At 38.9% G+C, this 22,894-nt stretch overlaps 1 protein-coding gene across 4 annotated transcripts in view; it reads right to left on the bottom strand.

Moving 5' to 3' along the window:
• Positions 1-22,894, bottom strand: part of Arhgap18 (Rho GTPase activating protein 18) — a 147,754-nt gene that overhangs the window by 79,587 nt on the left and 45,273 nt on the right. For all 4 annotated transcript variants that reach the window (XM_027947389.2, XM_027947388.2, XM_071613036.1 and 1 more), the window contains exon 2: positions 453-652. In XM_027947389.2, the coding sequence (XP_027803190.1) occupies positions 453-652 (200 nt within the window). The remainder of the gene's footprint in view (positions 1-452; positions 653-22,894) is intronic.

Below are 22,894 nucleotides of genomic sequence, written 5' to 3'. Positions count from 1 at the left end.
AGTTAGAAGAGAGCTGGCTATATAAAGATGAAAACAAATCATGCATACTAACAACTGGAAAAACAGTAACACTGCAAAGTCACAAGCTTTCCATCACCATCTACACTTCCTAGAGACCAAAGAACCATGAAGCTGGCATATTACAGAAATAACTCAGTTTCAAAAAAAAAAAAAAAAAAAAAAAAAAAAAAAAAAAAAAAAAAAAAATCAAACCTAACCCTAAAAGTCTGTATGCTACAGTCAGTTCAGCCACCAAGAACCCAGCCATAGCAACAATTAAGTGAATTTGCTCATGCCACTTGTATCTGGCAGCTACACCCATAAACCTGCTATAAACAAGTAATTATCAAGTTGAAAGACAACTAACAATTTCATTTTCTGGTTGTTCTACTCTGCCTTTCCACACATGGATTTTCTATGAATAACCAATAAGAATTTTATTTATTTGTTACCATCAGGTTCTTTGACAACCACCACCTCTTGATTGTCTTGTCTGTTTTCATGAGATCTCTTGATATTTTCCAGTTCTATCCAATAGTCCTCCATAGATAGTTCGTCCAAGGAATCCTGGGAACTTGATCGATCAAATGGAGGCTTCTCCGTAATTTTAGTGGTGGTGTCCTGGTTCATGGTATACTGGCCATATCTCCGACTATAAGTTAAAAAAAAAAAAATGGTTCCTTTTAGTAAATGAGGGAATATAACAATTTTCAAAATATCAGTGCTGAGCTGGAAAATTTGAAAACTTCTAAAGTTGTCCTTTATAAAGCAAAGGAGATAACATATTTTGAAACTGTTTACCTTTGGCTGCTATTGATTATAAGATACTCCCAGAATGAAGAGTTTCACACTTTCCAAAACAGTACTATGAGGGACAAAGAGTGGCAGGGTGAATTACCTGCCCTTTTTACATTATTACTTAAATTATCTTAAGACTCACTGTAATTTGAAACTTTGTTTTTTAAAAAATAGGATGAATTTTGATTGCAGGCTATAAATAAATAAAATTGGAAATTTTATGTGCTATTTATCACATACATTTATAAAACAGCTCTTATATAGCAAATATATGCAACCAATGAATACAGTACTATTTAAATTTCCATTTTATTTTTGGAACAAATATAAATAGGGTGATATATTAGTTTGCTGTTATACTCTACTGCAGAAAGCAACTTTAAATCTTTGCTGTAAGTGTACCCATGACATACACATATTAATTTTAAAATGTGTTTAAAAACTCTTTAATTAGCAATTCTGAAGAGTTTGGAATTACCCTGAGCATTGATTTTTTTAGATACAATCCATAAAGAAAAGGATAAATTGAATGAGAGCATTTTCATGACTTCAAGTAAACTGTATTCTTCCTTTATAATTCAATCATAGAAATAGATGAGAGGTGAATTAAAGGATCTTATATGATAGAAATTTGAAATTTTGATTATTTAAATATAGAGAAAATAGCACCTAATTACCTAAAAGAGGAAAATTTTCAGCTATGGTATCTCCCTTTATATTCGATATTTTTCTTTTAAAAGTACAATATGAATAGGGACAGGTGGTGAAAAATGTTTTTTTAAGATTTTAATTTCAAATTGCCCTTTTATTTCCCAAGGACTTTTAGGAAGTAATACTTGTTAGATTGGTTTTACCTCCTGTATATATTGAAAGTCAAAAGAAATGAATCTAAAATTATTTAATAATGTGTGAACATTCTTAAATTTCAACTGGCCTTTCCCACAATTATTTAAAATAGTAGGACTTTAACACTACGTGAGGTAGAGTGTCACTAAATTCTGGGTTAACCTATCTAGAAGTTTAATTCCAACTCGTTTGTTAGAAAAAGTTAAAGACCTTAATTGTCTATTGCTACAAATAAATGTAGCACAACTCAGTAGTTAGCAGTACCATGCTCATAGGTCAGTTTTATTAATAACCTTAAAGATGGATCTTTATGCCTTAAGTACTTTATTAATGCAGATTTCATGAATGAATGCTCACTATAATCACTCCCTGGTAGCAATCTTGGATGGTGATGGGTGAACATCAGGACTAGGGCCAACAAGAATAAGTCTGGACAAGTTTGTGAATTTCTTTCCTCAGTTCTCTATTGTCCATTGTTTGCCTCTTCCATCCCTTAATTCAAGGGGTACTTCCTCCCTCCCTGGCCTCCAGCATCCTGTTTACATCACTGTATCCCATCCTGGTCCCCAGGCCTGGCCCAATGGTCACTGTATATTTTATTTTATTTTGGTACTAGGGAGTGAATCCAGGGGCACTTAACCAGTGAGCCACACCCCCAGCACTTCTTGTGTTTTATTTAGAGACAGGGTCTAACTGAGTTACTTAGGGCCTCTCTAAGTTGCTAAGACTGGCTTTGAACTTACAATCCTCTGCCTCAGCCTCCCCAGCTATTGGGATTACAGGCATGGGCCACCACACCCAGCATGACTAATACTTTTATTACAGGGTTTTCAATCCTGAATCAAATTAAAATGTGAATAAGAAAGTTACCCTCTCTTAAAAATGACTTGTTTTTCCCCCAGTATCAGCAGCTCAATTTATCTGTGGTTCACAGTCTTTAATCCTGCCTTACCAGGATAACTACAGCTAATTTGTACAATGCCTGTCAAATTCATTTTGTTTTCTGTTTTGTCAAATATACATGACCTGTCCTTGTTTTTATTTTATCTCACATGATAATGCAAGACTGGCTACCTTATTCCTATTCCCTACTTGTACCCACTGCAGCTCTCACAAGAGACCAAAATAAGTATTGTGAACTATGTGAAATATAATGACTAATGCCAAATAATTTGGTTTATCTGCTCACAGGAAAGAGGTACAGTTGAGCTAGAAGTACATTAAGCTTTTCATTGCTGAAGGAATGTGTTTATTCTGGCAAGAATTTTCCAGTAAATTTCCATTAAGATAGCAATATGCAGAAAAATGAAGGAACACTGAGTAACAGCATTGTTACATAAATATACCTTCTCTATGGACTCTGCTTTCAAAACATGCATAAAGCAAAAGTCTTACAGCTCAGTACTGATGAACTGACTCAGTATTTTGACTTTAGATTCAGAAGCCAAATAGGTGTGTAATAACCTAAAAATACTGAGTCATAGATTTTTTTTTCTTCTTTCCATCTCCCCCATTTGCATCCCTGGTAAATATTCCAGGGGCACATTTTCAATTTTATATATTAGGAGATGAAAAGTATTCAGGAATGGGATTACTCTCCTTGCTCAACCTAACATGTATTTTTAAATTACTCTCAAAATGCAAGTAAATATTCTTTCAATTTACATCAATTAACATTCAGAACCACTTTTTCTCTTCTTAGAATATACTTTTGGTACTACAGCAGTGGCTTAAAGTCTGGACCCTTCTTACTGTCCTGGTAAGTGGCCAATTAACTGATTTCCTCTTTTCTGTTTTTTAAGAATATGCTATTTGATACCATGCTCATTCTGAAAATTGGGTTCAAAAACATAAAGCAACATCTGCTAGATGTAATGAAGTACAGAGCAGAAGTATTTCCAAAAGATCCAAGCCAACACAGTGCTGAAATCAAAGCAGCATAGTTTATACCACAGACAACTACAAATTACCCACCTGACCTGCTGGCAAGCGACTGTTCCAAGACCCTTCCCACCCCTTCCCTAATCCTGTGCACTAACTGTTCCATGGCCATGCTTCAAGAACCTGTGCATTTCCTGCCTTCTGCAACTACAATGACAGAACTGGACCTGTCTTATGAAAGAGGCTGCCATGTTGCTCTACTAAGAGCTGCTTCCAGACTGCCTGTGTGAGTCACTCTTTTCCCAACACACTGTCACTCTGCCTTTTTGTGGGCATGAATATCACCAGCTTCCTGGAATGGTTTGTTTTCAACTTGCCAGCATGTCCTCCATGACATATTTATTTTTAAAAATTAAGGCTCTGTTTTGTTGTGATTTTGTTGGGGGGGGGGGGGGTAGGTTTGCATTACTGGGGATTGAACCCAGGGATGCTCTACCACTGAGTTACATTCCTAACCCTTTCTAGTTTCAATTTTGAGACAGGGTCTCGCTAAGTTGCTGAGGCTGCCCTCAAACTTGCATCCTCTGGCCTCAGCCTCTTCAGTCACTGCGATTACAGGCAGGCAGGATCATGCCCAGCTTGTTTTGTTGTATTTTCCCCCAGGCATAGGTTATATCATTTTCCTAAGATAATTTTTTCTAGCCGGTCAAGAATTTCAAAGGTATTGGCGTTTATTTTTATGGAGAATATGAAACTGGTCTGACATCATTTGTCCTCCACAAGGAGGTTGGGTAGCTATCTCTTACAACATGGTCTATTGGAAGATCACAATCTGGCTGATGATTCATCCTGATACCTGATGTAGTCAGTAAAGAAATGGAAAAATATGAAACCAGGAGACCTAAGAACCAAATGATTCCAGCTCTGTTTGACCATCTCTATAATCTATGGTAGTTCACAACTTCTCCACTCCCCAATTTTCTATGAAATGGGAAGAGTAACAATAGCCTTGAGGGCTGGAGGCCAAGCAGGAGGCCCTAGGTTCAATTTCCAGTGCGTGTGAGCATGCAAATATATATCCTCAATTCCTCAATTCCTACTGACTTACCCTGAGAAGGTCATGAAGGATAGTATCTCCGCTAACCCAAGTACCACTAACTATACATAACTGCTGATCCCAGAGTTTTGTTGTTTTTGTTTTGGATTTTTTTTTGTTGGGGGGGCGGGGCAGGGGGATGCATACCAGTCCTTGAACTCAGGGCCTCATACATGGTAAGCACACAGTCACTAAGCTACAGCCACAGCCTGTAATGCTCCCCCGAGACAGACAGACACACACACACACACACACACACACACACACAGTGTACTGAGGTCACCTTTGCCCTCTTCTAAGGTTCAGAGAGATCATTTATCCTCTAGGACTGTTCTCGGACTTTTTGATCTCAGAATCCCTTTCTACACTCAAAACTTGTCAAGAACCTTCCAAGACCTTTTGTTTGTAGGCTGTATCTGTTGATGTTTACAGCATTAGATAATAAAACTGAAAAAAATATTTCAATACTACTGGTTTGATAATAAACATCTTAACATGAACAACTTTAAAAAAAAAAACTGTTATGATTTAGATGTGGTGTCCCCCAAAAGCTCATGTGTGAGACAATGCAAGAAGGTGCTGAGGAGAAATGAATGGATTGTTAAGAGTCTTAACCCAATCAGTGAATTAATCCCCCGATAGGGATTAACTGAGTGGTAACTGAAGAGGTATAGAGTGTGAGTGGAAGAGGTAGAAGTTGGGGTGTGGCTTTGGGGTATATATTTGTATCTGGCCAGCGGTCTCTCTCTGCTTCCTGATTATCATGTGAGCTGCTGCTCTCTGCCAAATACTTCTGACATGATGTCCCATGTCACCTCAAGCCCCAAGGAATTGAGCCTGCTGTCTATGGATTGAGATCTCTGAAACCATGAGCCCCTAAATACACTTTTCCTCTTCTACAGTTGTTTTGGTTGGGTCCTGTTAGTCACAGCAGTGAAAAAGCTGACGAAAACACTGTATTTTCCAAACAAAACATAGATGAATAGCATTGCTTTAAATTTTGAAACTGTCTTTAAGGTCCAGCTTAATAGAAGGCATCTGGACTCTCACATCTGCTTCTGTGTTCAATCACACGTAGAACTGCACCTCACAGGGCCTCTGGGATCCTGCTCTCTATTCTCATGAGAGTACAACAGTGAAAATGGCAAATAATGTTTTAATTAACAATTTTGATCTCCCAGACCACTGAAAAAGTTCTGAGACACCCAGATGTCCTGTACCATACTTTGAAAAGTAAGTATGGTATCTTACAGAAGTAAGCTTCTGTAAGATTTCTCAAGAACATTATTTAATGGATGTTGAGAAGGCACTTTTAACTCTGTGCACAGTGCCCCAGAAAGCTCTCCTGAAAGAAACAGGCATGCTTTCCTTGTGACTCTTGACCTAGTTCTTTGTTTATTTTAGTTTAGTTTTTCAGGCTTTCATAAAAACTGGGACTCATTCCAATGATATATCCATGCTGCATTTATACTATAATGACAAAAAAAATAAATAAAAACGTTATTTCGAAAGCTCCGCCTGGCCAATGTTTGTAATCGTTTGCTTGTGTCCACCAGGCATAAAGGGGAGCACTTCCCCACTCTGGCCAGTGTGTTTCAAGGTGAACATTCCCTTAACCCTCCCTTGACATCCATGTCCTCTGCCTAAAACCACCTTCAGGCAGATTTATCTGTAAATAGAACGTGTCTTTGAATTCACACTTAATCATCTAGTCCAATTTCCACTTTGGGTACCCTACCCTGTTGGTGTTCAAAAAACAATACCCGAAAGTATGGTTTCTTTAGCATGCCAAGCACTTTTGAATTAAAGTAAATCAGAAGGATTTAGAAGCTGCCTCTGGAGCAAGAGATTTTTAAACTTCTTTTGTTTCTTTTCCCTTCAAAGCCAGAGGGATTCTCTGAAGTTCCTTTATCTAACCCAAGTTTCCTTATGTGACTTCTTTCAAAAGATGGGCAACTATGTTAGGTCCCCTTCCTAGGAATCTAATCAAATTACCAGGGAAGAGTAACTAAAGGAGAGGACTGAAAGTCCTCTCTATCCTCAACAGACTTTCCATGTCCAAGGGCAGGTTGGAGAGCTTACCTGGGAGACTTAACCTGCATGAGACAACTTTATTCACAATGAAGTTCTGCCCCTTTCCTAACTTGTGCACCTCCCCCTGGCTGAGAGGACTTTGTCCCCGACCATGGTCCACTCTTTGCGGTTCATTCATTTCTCAAAAAACAAAACATTTAATGAACCTCTAAAATTGCCTATAGTCTCCTCCAAGACCAACTGGGACACTTAACATCTGGTCTCCTTATTCCACCCCTTCCAGAGATATTTTTGCAGTCCAAGTCTGTTTTCACTTGAAGTACTATGGTGTGGGGCCTTAGAAGATGAACTCTTAAACAAAAGCTACACTTTCTATCATATTTCTTATCCTACCTTTATTTCCCTGAAGGAAAACAAATAATTGGATTGGGCAATTTAAGACAAAATAAGGTTTATTTTTGTTTTTGTACAATTGGGGGTGGGGGGAGATGTTCTTACTCAGATATTACTTATCAATGTTACTAAGCATACTTTAGATAAAGTTATACTTATTAAAACTTAAACCTTAGGGGCTAGGGTTGTTGCCCAGTGGTGGAGCGCTTGCTTAACATGGGCAGGGCCCTGGGATCTATTCTCAGCACCACATAAAAATAAGTAAATAAAGGTATTGTGTCCAACTCCAACTAAAAAATAAATATAAAAAAACAAAATAGAGGCTGGGATTGTGGCTCAGCGGTAGAGTGCTCGCCTAGCACGGGTGGGACCTGGGTTGGATCCTCAGCACCACATAAAAATAAAGGCATTGTGCTGTGTCCATCTACACCTAAAAAATAAAAATAAAAAAAAACTTAAACTTTAGAATTGTATTAGATCTTAAGAACTTAAACATATCTTATCATATGGGGTAATGAGGTCCCAAAACCTGACCAGCAAAGGGGTGTTAGAATCAAGATTAGCAGTCTTTTTCATGTTTAGTGGTAAATACTATACCACTATAATTTGCTTTGTTCTTATTTGCATCTGTCTTTCTGAGTTTATATTGCACATATCTGGCCAAATGCAACCTTGTTGACAGTCTATAATTAGCATTTTTAAATGACATTTTACTTACCAAGAGAAAATACATTTAAAAAATACATTTAAAAATTAAACCATTCCTTTTGAACAGGCATGAAAAGCCTTTTGAGATGCACTGCCTAAAATATGGTTGGTGTCATGCTGGGCATGACTTCAAATATAACCTGTTTAAAAAAATAAAACCAAAACCTTTGCTTTGCAAAAGTTTAAAAATTTGGGAACGTTTTAAAAATTCTTCATCTATGTTATTTCTACGTTTAAAAAAAAATAGCTTGTCAGATGTACAGTTTTCTCTTTCACTGCAACAATGATATTAAAGAAGTATTCACTACATGGTGCTTGGTAAAGCTATTAATACTGTGTAATGGCCCTGTCCATCAGAATACACTCAGTTTGAATGACTATGAAGAGCTGCAGCCTATGAATGACCCAAGTCATTCCCCCTCCCTCTTGGAAGTGAATGTCTAGTATTGTTTAGCTGAAAGCAATAATTATTACAAGTGGCTCTGACATTCATGAAGAAAGAACCCTGAGGATGCCCGAAGGCAGGAAGAAGTTGATTAGAAAGCAATGCCACACTGCTCCCTCCCTGTACCCAGGAGCCATTAGAACTCAGGGAAAGGGTTCTTTATCTCTTGTATCTGACCCTAAAACCATAGTTTTAAGGACCTACTAAGTTAATTTTCACATTTCATTTAAAAGGAACTTACTTTATGTTTTGTATATCTTACCCTTTCCATTTAGGGGAAAACCCAAAATTGACTTGTTTCTTTCAGCTTTTATTTTCTTAAACAAGACTGACTCAATATCTTGTATAGGCCTTTGTAGTTTCTCAGAGTGTCCACCTACTTTTGACACACAGCAAAACAATGAGCAAATAAACTGGTTATTGTCTATTTACATGACTTTCCCTGAGCAAAACTGAGAAGAAAAGCCCCTTGGGTAGCATACTGTTAAGAGCTAGCTTTGAAAACATGGCTTTCTCATTTTTATGGAAAAATAGAACAAAACCCATTCCTATGTTTTTCATTGGTGTTTTCACTATACTTTGATACCCCTAAAAGAATAGGCATATAAACAGTAAACTCCAGGAGGGAAGGCAGAGACAGAAAGGATGTGGGAAAGGCAGCCAGGACAACTTGCAAACATTCTGCTCCTCTTTAGGTACCAAACAAGGAACACAAAAGGGCACAGTGTCACTGGCCACCAGACATAGGTCTTCATTGTTTTAAAGCACTGGTTCTCGATGAGGTGATTCTATTTCTCATCTCCCCTCAACTCTCTTAGGAGTTAGTTATTTCACCTCAAATGGAGGCACAACTTCGAACTAGCCAGGTGGGAAACACGGGTTCTTAATATCAACGTCATCTTCCTGGACAAGCATGATAGAATCTACAGAGGATTTTGACATGCAGTGTTAGGATATGGAGACCCTGGTTCAAAGCATATTTGCTTCACTCATCTGTCACTATGACTTGTTTCTACCTGACAATCTGATCCTGTTGTGTCTTCTCCAGGATTCCTTCCTCTTCTTGTTCTGGCCAGCTGTACAGCCAGCAGGAAAGTAAATATCAGTAGCTGTTCTGCATTCTGAGCATACTCAGTTGCATATCATGGTACCTTTCTCTGTCCGGGCTGGAATCAACTCATTGCTACAGACTTCCCATATTTTGCACTATGATGGTCTGCTCCCAACTGTCTCTACCACTAAACTACATATTCCTTGGAGGGTAAGAATCCATTGTTGCTTTTTCATTGTGGTATTCCTAGATCTAAGCAAACTGCTTGCCACAGCAGATGACTATGAAATATTCAATAAATATTCAATTATTACTCATTGAACTATCAGTGCTTCTGAAACAACCCCTTTTAATTCATGAGATTTTTTTTTAGTTAATTGTACAAAACCACAAAGAAGTAGAGATATTAAAAGTAACCAACAAAGAAATCAGCAATTAAGAAACCTCTAATATTGGGCTGGCTTTATAGCTCAGTGGCAGCATGCTTGCCTAGCATGTGTGAGGCACTGATTTTGATCATCAGCACCACATTAAATAAATAAATAAATAAATAAAAGTCAAGTTATTATATCCATGTATAACTAAAAAAAAATTTAAAGAAACCCTAATATTAATAGGGAAACTGTTCTATTATCTGACTCTTGGATGTTTAGCCTGAAAGTAGGCTCCCTAAAGGGAGCAGATACATGCAAAAGGGTTGATTTAATACCAGAATGTAATTAATATTAAATCACAAACAAGCTTTCTGCATTAAGCACATGTTCCAGTGTCCTAGAGCATCCCAAGCTCTAGAATAAACCTTTACTGAATACCTTCATTGAATTTCAAACTTCTATTCATTTATTTTTATTGTGCTTAGAAAAAAAAAATATCAACTCAACATTGGGCACCCTATCAGGACCCCTCTATTCAACCAAACTCTTCAAAACTCTACTGTGAGGTAGATGATACAGGCCACCACGCCAGATATAGCTGCAATTTTCTAGTTCCTCACTGAATTAGTGGCCTGAAAACTCTCCAGCATAGGCTTCCAGGTCGTGACCACTGCTTTGGCATACTCCTTGGCCTGGCTGTGGCTCACCACTCCTTTCCCAGTAAGAATTTCACTTCTGCTCTGGCTGTTCCTGCCACTCCCACCTACTCACCCTCAACTCATCCTCTGCTCAAGCATTTTCCTAGATTTAGACCAATAATTTGAGGCCACTCCATAGCTCCTTACTATGGTCTCAATGGTTGTGTCACTCCAAAATTCATAAGTTGGAATTTCACCTTTAAGGTGACAACACTAGGAGCTGGGGACTTTGGAGGGGAGCTGGCAGTAGGAGCTGGGGCCTTTTGGTGTCCTCATAAATGAGACCTCAGAGAGCTGCCTTGCCTCTTCCTCCATGTGAGGACCAGAGAGAAGGCACAGTCTATAAGAAGGCCCTTACCATGGAATCTGCCAGTGTCTTGAGCTGAGACTTTTCAGCATTCGGAAACATGAGAAATAAGTTAGTTGTTTATAAGCAACCCAGTTTACTGTAGTCCGTTTTAAAGGCACAAATGTGCTAAAACATCCTTTCTAGGATTCCTTCCTCTCCCCTCATCAGTCTGTCCCAGGCTTCATGGGTTTGCCTGAAGCCCAATGCTGCTGTCCATTCTTGAGATGAAGCCTGCCTTCCTTAAAATTTTAGTATTTGACTCTTGTTTCCCAGTAGTCATATGGCTTCAAAGGTAGTTATCAGCATCCATATTTTTTTCAAACTTTTATTCATTTATTTTTATTGTGCTTAGAAAAAAAAAATCAATATTTTTGACTTTTCAGTTCAAAGCTTAACTCCTATTTTCATTCTGAGAAATCTATCAAGTTCTCAATACTCTTCAGAGGTGAAATGAGGAAGGAATTCACTATTGAAGACCAAAGATATTTCCACTTCCTGACTTTCTCAAACTCAATCTGAAGTCCCCTATCATGACCTCTGTTAGCTTGTAATTTCATCATTCTAGTTTGTCAAGAGGCTTTTAAACACAGATTAACAGATAAACTTACATCAGGGTATAAATTCACTCAAGACTATTAATATACCTTAAGATCTGGGATCCAGCAACTCAGGAGGCTAGGGAGGGAGGATCACAAATTCAAGAACAGGCTGGGCAATTTATTAAGACCTGTCACAAAATAAAAGACTGGGGATGTAGCTTGGAGGTTGAGCACTCACCTAGCATGTGGAAGCAGTGAGCTCCCACATGAGCAGTAAGCAAGCACTCCCTTAAAAAAATTGGGGATTCAGGAAATATATTTATATGTAAGCCAGAAATTTTCATTCTGGATGATAACTACAGAGATACATATAAGAATGTGTGTACATAGGTTTTTGGTGCTTTCGTGGCTCTAGAGACCTCACATATATTATGCAAACACTCTACCACTGAGTTCTACCCGTATCTTTAAATTATGATATTCTGATACCACCTCTCCAGTTCATAAAGGCTGTTATTGACTCAAAATGCTTGCCATAATATAGGTACTGGCAAAATATTTGTTAACAAAATTATGAACACTATTTTAAAATGTAATGTTAAAAAGTTGTACTAAATATTGGTTTTATTTATTTCCTATGGGCAAATCTCTTGTCCTTCCAAAGCCCTTTTATACACATATTAACATCAACTTTACATGCTAATAAAAGCACAGACATGAGGCAAAGGTAGATTTAAAGAAAAAGAAAATCTTTAACTAAAAGTAAATAGATGGGCATATTCTCAAAGAGACAAGGGTTTTATTCACCTTTTCTTCATTTTTCATGATAGCCTATTATAATAGAATGGAGAAATCACCTTATTTCTCAGTGAGGATAGAGGGGGTATAAAACCAATGTTAAACGAAGAAAATGTTAAAAGTGGGGCTGGCGGTGTGGCTCAGTGGTAGAGCGCTTGCCTTGCACGCGTGAGGCACTGGGTCCAATCCTCAGCCCCACATAAAGATAAATAAAATACAGGTATTGTGTCCAACTAAATATATATAATTTTTTTTTTTAAAGTGAAGGGTGGGGCTGGGATGTGGCTCAAGCGGTAGCGCGCTCGCCTGGCATGCGTGTGGCCCAGGTTCGATCCTCAGCACCACATACAAACAAAGATGTTGTGTCCGCTGAAAAACTAAATATTAAAAAATTCTCTCTCTCTAAAAATAAAATAAAATAAATAAAAGTGAAGGACTATCTGTATTTATGCTAGATGATAAAAAGGAAGAGGCTACCTGTCAAGTAACACTGGTGAAAGGTAAAAAGGCCACCAATATTGCAGTACATATCTAGAGAGGAAAAAAGAAAGCTGCTTTCCATAAGCTAGAGAGAGAGAGAGAGGAAAAAAAAAAACACGTGTGTGTATTTGAGTGTGTGTATATTTGGTTTTTTTGGTTTTTTGTTTTTTTTTTTCCCCTAAGCCAGGTGCTAAAAGTTGTTAGTTCTATTATGGAGATCAAAGAGGTAGAAAGAAAACTTTCAGCTAATCAAAAATTTTAGCCAACCTTAGAGATAATTCATCCATAATGTTTCCCACTAAATGTATTTAGCAGTTAGTCACAAAGTAGATTATGTAAATATTACAAGAGATTTTTCCCTTTTTAAATGAGATTAATAAGAGAAAAAAATTCTGAGATGTCCTAAATTTAATTCCAAGAACCAGAGGATGGAGAGGAGAGATAAGGCAGATAATGAATTAACAGCTGCAGCTGAAAACAAGAGACCACTTCAAGTTCTGAATCTGGGTTAAAACCTTAAGTCAAATCCATCACCACCTGCCATGCACACAGCATCCTGCTTGCAGCCCCACCTTCCAGAACGATCTCCTCCTATCTCGAAGACTTCCCTCCTCCTGTCAGCCAATCCCTCTTGTCTATGGCCAGTGTTGGTTCAATGTGAACAAGTTGTGCTTTCCTTCTCCAAATTTTCTTTGTAAAAATACTCTTAGCTCTAGGTCCAGCAGATATTTTCTCATCTGCTACTGTAGCCTTGCTGCTGGAAATTGCAGGTTGGTATCCTAAGACCTGGTCCTTTTACAGGCTCATATTCTCAATGGCTCAATAAAACCTTTTATTTCAGAAATCCCTCAATCTCAATATTTTGGGTTTAACAAGATTATTTAAGACCATCTTTTCCTTAGTATATTTTAGATTCTGACCTGGTCCAACACAAGCAGATGTGACTACAAATAGCAGCCAGGCAAGGTGGTGCACATCCGTAGTGCCAGTAGCTTGAGAGGCTGAGGCAGAAGGATAGAGAGTTCAAAGCCAGCCTCAGCAACTTAGCAAGGCCCTAAGCAACTCAGCAAGACCCTGTCTCTAAATAAAAAAGACAAAAAAGGGCTGGGGATATGGCTCAGTGGTTAAGTACCCCTGGGTTCAGTCCCCAGTACAAAAACAAAACCAAAAAAACACACAAATAGTATCAAAGACCCATTAAATATGAAATAAAAACATGGAAAAAACAATTTTCATTTGTAAGATATGGTTTACAGGTAGGGGAGCGGCTTTAGCATTTCAAAGACAAAAATATTTAAAACTCCCAGAACAAACAAACACAAACATTTTCAATAAAAGCCATTGACCTTTGTTTAGGACAGGAACAGGGTTCACAGGGTATTGAGACCTAATCCTACAAAAAGGGGAAGAAATGCAGAAAGTAGAGGGGGGAAAATGTGTAAAATCATAATTTATGCTATTCCTGGACATTATCACATCTACACAGTCATTGGCACACTGAGCTCAGGGAAATGCCACCCAGAGACCCAAATTTTAAGAGGAGTAAATACTTGTTCATGTTGGACGTTTACAAACCTGTCCTAGCTTAATTCTTAAAAGGGCCAAAATAGAACTTAACCCCCCAGACTCCTACCCTCCCGAGTCTCAGACTTGCTGCCAGGCATATGCCAGCCTATGGCTCAACTGCTCTGTTCACGCCAGGCAGAATTTCCACTTAACCCAAAGCAAAGTGGCATCTGGTTCCCAAATGCCATTCCAAGTAGCAATGTGAAACAGGTTAAGAAGTTCAAAAGCAGTTGATGTCCTGAAGAGTTCCCTCCCTCACCAAAGCCAAGGTTGGGCAGGATACAGAGATCTCAGGCTAAATTAGCATCCAGCTCCAGGCTTTTACCTCCTATGCACCCTTTCCATCCCTCTTGATCCCAGCCTTCCTCACTGTTCCATACCTGGGTGGATTCTCTTCTACACTCACACTCCACCAAGATACAGAGGTCCATCAACTTGGATCATATCTTCCCAAAATGCTGCTTGCCACATCAATCTTTCTGAGCTCTCTGCTCTGGCCAGGGCTTCTGGGACCTCCCATCTCAGGAAGGTCTGGGACCCATGGCCCATGCTCAAGAAGAAGGAAAGAGGTAGAAAAAAAGAACTTTTGTCTCAGAAAGCCATCGCTTCAGAAGACAAAAAAAATCAATAAAAGCCAGTTAATAGAGGGTAGAGCCTCTAAAGGAGAGCAGTGCCTCTAAAGGAGGGCAGTCAAAGTTCTGAGGGGAGAAGATGAAAGGATGAAAAGTATGCAGGACCCTCCAGGGCACATGTCAGCATTTGTGCAGTTAATGCCACAGGTGGGGAAGCCAGCCCAGCTGATGGCATCAGGGACGGATCTGCCTTGGCTATCTTGCCAGGATGAGTCTACGGAAAGAGCTGTCAGATACTGCAAGACACAGAATGTTTTCCTGCTTTCTTTTTAATTCAGGTGTTGAAGGGTCAGCTGTTAAGAGTTCCCACCTCACAAATGACTATTTGCTGAAGTAGGATCTATAAAATACAGAGCTTTTATAAGACAAATATGATGAGCTTTAAGCACACTTTCATATGCCAACCCGTCTGACATAGGACTATTAATTTCCTTTTTTAAAAATATTTATTTTTTAGTTGTAGTTGGACACAATACCTTTATTTTGTTTACTCATTTTTATGTGGTGCTGAGAATCAAACCCAGGGCCCTGCACTTGCTAGGTGAACATGCTACTGCTGAGCCACAACCCCAGCTCACAGACTATTAATTTTGTAATTGTTTTTCAGGGAGAAAGCTTCACTGAAAAATAATACATTTATTCATTGGTATTCTTTCTTTAATTATATTTGATCAGAATTCTGCATTTAGAGTTGGAGGGATTTCTTTGGTGCTGGGGATTAAATCCAGGGCCCCTCACATGCTAGGCAACTGAACTATACCCCCAGCCCTAGGTTTAATTTTTTTAAAATCATTATGATTATGGTTCAACATAAAACTAATCCCATAATATATACTTTTCTTTTTGTTTTGGTGCTAGGAATTGAACCGAGGGCCTATGCACATGCGAAGCAGGCATTCTACCACTGAACTTCACCCCAGCAAAGGTACACTTAAAAGGACAGTAGAATCAGAATCAGGTCAACACTTCAATGTTTTGGTGGAGTGACCTACATAACTTGGACTCTTGCTTGTTAATAACAAACAGACCACCAAGTTATGGTTCAGATATTCGTTAAATAAATACTGCCCCACCCACCTCCATTAACCGCAAGGTCCCAAATCCAAGGAAGCACTGGACTTCACCTCTGACTTCCAAGTCTGCATTCTGAGAGAGATTAAGCATGGATGAAAAGAACAATACAGAGTAGCACTGGCTTCATGCCCAAGGAGGGGGACAGATAGCAGGTGTTACAAGGCTCACTCCTGGCGAAACACAGGCAAAGGCAAGATGCCAGAAGTGTAAAAAACATATTTGTAGTCCAGTGAGACAAGGTAAGAAGGGAAATTCCAGTCTCTTGCTATACCTTGTTCTAATTTTATAAACCTCTCCCCAGAGCCAACAATGTCTTCCTGTTGTTCGATTCAACTTTATTTCCCTCTAATTTAAGCCCATTTCCTCTGAGCATATAAAGAATCAATCAGTGTCCTCTTTGTAGGGAAAAAGTTTTAGTCATCTTTCACTGCACTTTTGAGTTGGGCAATGAATATTACTCTTATTTTTTTTTCCTCCTATATTTTTAAAAAGCAGCACCTCAGAAACACAACCGATAGTACGTGTTCTTATTGTCTTCTAAATCAGAACTACCTATGGGTAACAGCATATCATCTTTGTTCTGAAATGTTTCTTTTTCAGAATGGTTCTTGCTCTGCAAGGGGGAAAGCTCTAAGCTGGCACTGATTTTAGGTACCTGTTTAGGCCCAGGTGGGAGGTCCTTGGCACCAATAACAAAGTTAGAAGTCTAATCATAAAATGTTTTTTCTTCCTTACTAAGGAAATGAGCACTGCTATTAACTGCTTTCCAGGGTTTCTGCTTTCTTTTTCAAAAAGCCTTTGCTGATCATTTGCATTAATATTATGCTAATAAAAGTAAGGGGATGCTAACTAATTCTGTCTCTTCAGTAGTAACTAAGGATCAGAGAGAGATAATTTGCATGTTTTCTTGATTGGAGTGAATTGGCATTTAAACACTCATTGTCCTCATTTCTAAAAAAAATACTAATAATAATACATGTTGGGCCAGGCTGACAGAAGTAATTTCTCCAGAGAAACCATCTAAAACCGAAGTATTTCAAGAGACATTTTGCTTCTAAGTATGAATCTCAAATGACAAGGATGAGCATTCAAACACAGGGCAGCCATCTGCATCACAAATACATTTCAGTCCTTCTCTGCAGAAGGAATTCATTTACTGTTGAAGGCCATTCACTTCCACTGCGAGTGCTTATTCCTCAAAAAGCTTCCAAGTATTGTGAGAACAATGATTAAAAGAGGATCTTTCCATCTGTGCTGCATTAGTCTGCAAGGCAGCCCCTCCTGCAGAAACATTTTTTTTGCATAATTCATTGTGCCATTTTTAACCCTAATCAGTGCAGTGCGATAAGCAATTGACGGAGTGTGCCAGAGAAGAGACATTTATTAGCTGCCTCCTTAGCATGCACCTAATCCTCACTTGAGGCTATTCTCCTTGAATCATAGCATATGTACCCACATCTGACCTTATGTACACACATCTTACCTCCTGTGGGTTCTTACTCACACCTTACTCATCTTTCTTAGCCCATACAAATATCTCAGGACAGTCATCCATTCATTTAATCATGCGATGCTGGAGATGGAACCCAGGGCCTTGTGCACAGCAAGGAAATGCTCTACCACTAGTTCCATCCTCCGGCCCCACACTAGAAAGCCTATTTCCTATGCTTTTATCAGAGTAGTCAGGGAAAGAGGATTCTAGTGGGAGACAAAAGAATTTGGCCTATCTCCAGTACAGCTTTTCCTGTATAAGCATGACAGAAACATTCATACTACAAAAGGACAATAACTCAAGTCTCTTCCTAGTCTCAAAATTATATAACTGTAATCTGTTAACACTGACTTTTCACCTTTAAAGCCTTAATTCAGCCTGCCACTTTGCCTGAGAGCTGTGCTGTCCAAAGGGCAAGCCAAGGTGGCCTACAAGGGCCCCTCTCAGTCCCCACCAACCCCTCTATAGCTTTGTTTTGATCCGTTTGTTATTTAAAGATCCACTTAAGAATGCACTGGGAAAAAAAAATCCATGATTATAGAAAATTGAAAAAAAAAAAAACAAAACACGACTGCCTTAGGCACAAGTTTAACAAAAGAAAAAAAAAAAAACTTTAAAGGATAGATTCCTTAAGCTTTAAACATTGAAAAGCCAGTTAAGTAGAGACATTAATGATGACAGGCAATATATGACTTTTGAATCAGCAAAACTAATGAGAAACTATGTGGGCAGCAGGGTGGAAGATGTGGATTGCAAGTCTTAGCCTAAAATGTAACACTTTCCATTTCTTATTTCTCCCTAGGTCATAATAAAATATTTTGTGAGTTTTATATTTATAGGTAATATCAATATTTGACACAGAGTAATCAAAAAAATCATCTCAAAGGTAATTTGAAGAACTAAATTCACTGGTAGTATCTTCACATAAACAAATTTACTTTAAAATCAATAATGCCTAAGAATGAAAACATAACTAAACAGTAAATACTTGGCAGTCTTAGAAAGCACAATTGAAGTGTTAGTGGAAAGCCTTTCTGAGTTCTAAATACAAGGAATAAACTATTATTTTAGAACAGTGCCAGCCAACGGAAGTAAAAGAAGAATATGAAAGTAATTTGAAGCTTCCTAGTCATCACATTTAAAAAAGTAGAAATAGATAAACATTAATGCCCATAATATATGTGAACTCAAATCGAGCCAAAATATCATCATTGTAACATATAATCAATATAAAAATATAATAAATCCTTGATAGCATTCTAAGTTCTTAAAATCCTACATGTCATTAAATGCTTCTAAGTATGAATCTCAAATGACAAGGATGAGCATTCAAACACAGGGCAGCCATCTGGAGCACACTTCTGGTGCTCAACTGCCACAGGAAGCTTGGCTGGGGCTACTGTACTGACAAGAGTGCTGCAGAGTGGACAAGGCTGTGGGCAGGTTTTCCTCAGAAGACCACTGACATACACCTTGATAAGTACAGCTGATGTAATTTCCTCCTATTAACATATGAAAGTTAATGATGTTTGTGTACAGAATTTTTTTTTCACTTGAGTCAACAAATATTGAGTGAAAACTAACTTTACCCCATCAGATGCTGAACATTAAAATACAGATGTGTTTCAGATGAGGTCGGCCTATAATTTAGAAAGCAATAAAGATGTGCAACTCCTGTGATGCCCCCACTGCATGTATATGTTGGTATGGCTTTTCTCCCATTAGTCTACCCTTGGGGAAACTTCCTCCTTTCCACAGACCAAGGGCACCAGGCATTAAGGGCAGAATCTCAGACCCCACTTCAGACTTGCTCCGTCTACATTTAAACAATATCCTCAGGTGACTCATGACAGTTTAAGACAGAGAAGAACTGTCCCGGGCATTCGAAAAATCAATTTCAAGAACTCATGAAAGAATTACTGGATGGAAGATAATTTTGGAAGCATTAGCATATACATGAGTGTTAAAAGGATAGGAGTGAAAAAGCTCAGAGAACAAGTTGACACAGGATAAAGGAATCTGTGTGGTGTGGAGGAGGTCGCCTGAGTACAACAAATGAGAATCATCATAAAAGTAAACAGTGGCTCTCTGGGTAAGTACGTTAAATTAAAACTAAACCCAGAAGAAAAGGCAGAGGAAGAAAAAAAGAAGATAGGAAACCTTTAAAACTAATGAAAAGAATCACAAGGATGACTCCACATGAAAGCTATAAAGTACCTTCTGCTTGTGATTAAGACAAAGTCATAGCCGGGCACAGAAGCTGGAGAGGCTGAGATAGGAGGATCACAAATTCAAAGCCAGCCTCAGCAAAAGCGAGGTGCTAAGCAACTGAATGAGACCCTGTCTCTAAATAAAATACAAAATAAGGCTGGGGATGTGGCTCAGTGGTAGAATGCCTATGAGTTCAATCCCTAGTACCTGCCCCCCCCCCAAAAAAAAAAGACAAACTCACACATTTCTTACTATTCAGGGATGCCAGACAACAAAAACAAATTAGACATAAGCAGAGGCAGAAATTAATGAAAAGTTTAAAAAATGGAATACAAAATATCAATGTTTTGCTTGCTAATTTGTAAAATGCTATTAAAATAAGTGATGAATGTAAAATATTAATAGTTGATTTGATAAGATTATAGATTTTTTAAAACTCTTTCTCTTATAATCAGTAAAAAAATTAATATAAGTCAAAATGTATCACTTTTTTCTTTAAGTGAAAAAACAAAAAAGATACTGCTTGTAGTGCAGAGATAATCAAAGTGGAGAAAGAGCCAGAAGGCCCAGGCTCTGGGCTGGGGCTCCAGGGCCACCTGGCCTCAGGCAGGTCATCGCACTTCTGCACAGCATCGTCTCTTCAGCTGGAAAAGAGGGGACCCAGAACAAGATGTTCTCTTCTAAAAGGATTCCCAGCTGTGACTCTATGATCCAACTTGGCAGCAAGGCGAGATTCATTCATACCTCCAAAATGCTCTTTGACAACAATGTAAAGACCATGTACAGCTTCAGTTTCCATGCTCCACCCAGCCCACCCCAACCTTCCCAGCCCACCAGCTCACCCAGAAAATGACTTTCCAGAAGCTTTGTTCAGAATCCCACAACTGCTTAGAGCTGGTTTCAAGTCCACAGAGCAGCAGTCTGCGTCCTGTTTCCCAGGTGACGCTGTCATAGCTTCCTTGTGTTGCCACCACACACACAAACACACCCACCCCCGGAACCCAATGCCCTTACAGCCAAGAGCCCCTCCCAGCACCCATGCAAGCTGCTGCTCCCTGAGGCATGAGACCCTCTGCATGCTTCTTGCTAGATGCTAAATGATTAAAAACCACTGGGCATAATTACTAGTCCATGTTAAAGCCTGAAAAAAAATTTTTAAATGGCTTTACTGTAGGTCACAGAAGCAAAAGCAGCAAGAGCAAGCTGTGCTCTTTTATGTGGGGGCTAGTGCACATGAATACAAATATGGCAAGAGATCAAAGTGAGAGGAAAGGACAAGCTGCTCTTTCAGTGGTGCTGGCAGCCCAGTGTGAAGGGCCCATCGGGGCAGCATGCCTATTTCTCAGCTCCTCAGAACACTCGGCGTACACACACACACACACACTGTCCTTCTGAAGTGGGTGCAATTTGTCTATTGTCATCCTCTTGCCTTAAGTTATGCACCAATATGGATCTGGAGAGGTGTTTTTGTTCTTCCCATGCAGAGGTTCTTCACATTAGCTAGTGAAAACTATCACAGCATCTTGTGTCATAAATGCTTCCCTCTACAGCAAAGCTGCTGTCAGATGGGCTCCTTCAGTGATCCCCAATCCTACGTGCAAGCCTTCTTTCTGCAGCACTGCACAGGAGTCACGGTACAGTCGTCACACATGCAAAGTCAGCTGTTTAGTTAATATTGGGAGATCCACAAGATTCATGTGTTGCTGCACCTTAATCAACTCGTACTGTTCCAATACAGAGACGTACACTAGACTAAATCAAATGTATGAATGAGGAACAGCCCTGATTAACCCTGCTAACTTTTCATTCCAACACATCTCAATTGCTAATATGAGATCTGAAAGGCTAAAATCTTCTGGGAAAGGAGGAAAATTCTCATGCTATGTGTCAAATATTAAGTTTTTTAAATTTATACTACCTAGTTACTCTATTACAAAAAAGGAGCATTTGATCAATTTATCAAGAATTAGGATAACAACTAGACTAGGATATAGTTACCATTATTACCCCCATTTTACAGATGGTATTTTCCCTATCTGTAAAATGGGGAGAATGGGGCATAGAGAAATAAATCAATGTGGCCTACACATCCAGGATGCCACCCAGGCAGGGGGACTGAAACACGTGCTCTTAGCCTCTGTGATAAAAAGTTTGGCCATCTGTTCTCAAAATGGATAACTCAAGTTACGATGAAGTTTGGAGCCAAAATCACTAAGTCTGATCATTCTCCAAGCTTCATGGCGGGCTCACTGGAGGAAACACAGCAACCATGTCATGTTTATCAGTGTGCTCGAAAACATCAGTGATAGATACTAGCAATCTAATCCTTTTCTCTGACGACACAGGCTTTGTTTAGAGATAAAAGAACCAGGTTCAAGTCCTGCACAAAATCCTCTGTGCCTTTTTTTGCACATGCCTCAAAGCCCAGCTCTAAATTATTCAAATGTTAATATGGCAAAGTAGAAAAATTGGCTAATTTTCTTAATCACATCCAGGTAGTTAATACTCACACCAAACCTCTAAGAAGGTCTCTGGACTTGTACTCAGGAAATGGTCTAACCAAGTGTGCTCCATTAGGACAGATGGTATTAGGACAGAGAAAACACATTACTCTTCAATGTTATCACCAGGGTCATAAAGACAGGCAATAAATACCCTTTTATTGATCATTATTTTCCCTTTGTGAACTTTGACAGCCCAACCCACTGATCCTTAGGATGGTCCAAAGAACAACTAACCACAAAGGTACCACTTCACATGTTCTCCAACATATTTGTGCGTATTGAAATTACTCCTTTGGAAAAAAAATAATTTAAAGCAGTACTGAGGATTGAACCCAGAACCTTCTGCATCCTAGGCAAATATTCTACCACTGAGCTATGGTAGCAAATACACTACTACCAGCCCTTTGTTTTAGAGTTTATTTTGAGGCAGAGTCTCCTTCAGTTGATGAAGCTGGCCTCCAACCTGTAATCCTCCTGCCTCAGCAACCAGAGTATCTTGGGATTACAGGTACATGCTGCCACACCCAGTGAAAAGGTTTATTAATACATGCCAATGTCAATAGTCACAAACTAGGAATCTGCAGCAGAGACCTGGCACACTGAAGTGTTTTGTTTGGCAAGCAGAGTGTTTTAAGCATTTTTACATGGGTTCAACCATATTTTTCTCTTGCAACGTGCTTTTCTGAGAAGGTAGCAGATGGGCAGGGCTGGGAGTGGAGATAGCCCCATTGAATATGGGATGTGTGTCCCAGTTTGCCATAGCCTGCCTTGATTTTGTACTAACCCTGTTGAGTATCTGAGTTGTGGTCTCTGCTCTACTGTATTCATATTATGGCATTAAAATACCATGAACCATTTCAAACCTATCACCATGATTGACAAGTGAATTCTTCCATAAAATACATCTTACTTTATCAGGAACACA

Source organism: Marmota flaviventris, chromosome 6, assembly GCF_047511675.1.
Source record: "Marmota flaviventris isolate mMarFla1 chromosome 6, mMarFla1.hap1, whole genome shotgun sequence".
In the NCBI taxonomy this organism is placed as follows: domain Eukaryota; kingdom Metazoa; phylum Chordata; class Mammalia; order Rodentia; family Sciuridae; genus Marmota; species Marmota flaviventris.
This window is presented reverse-complemented; position numbering and strand designations above follow the sequence as displayed.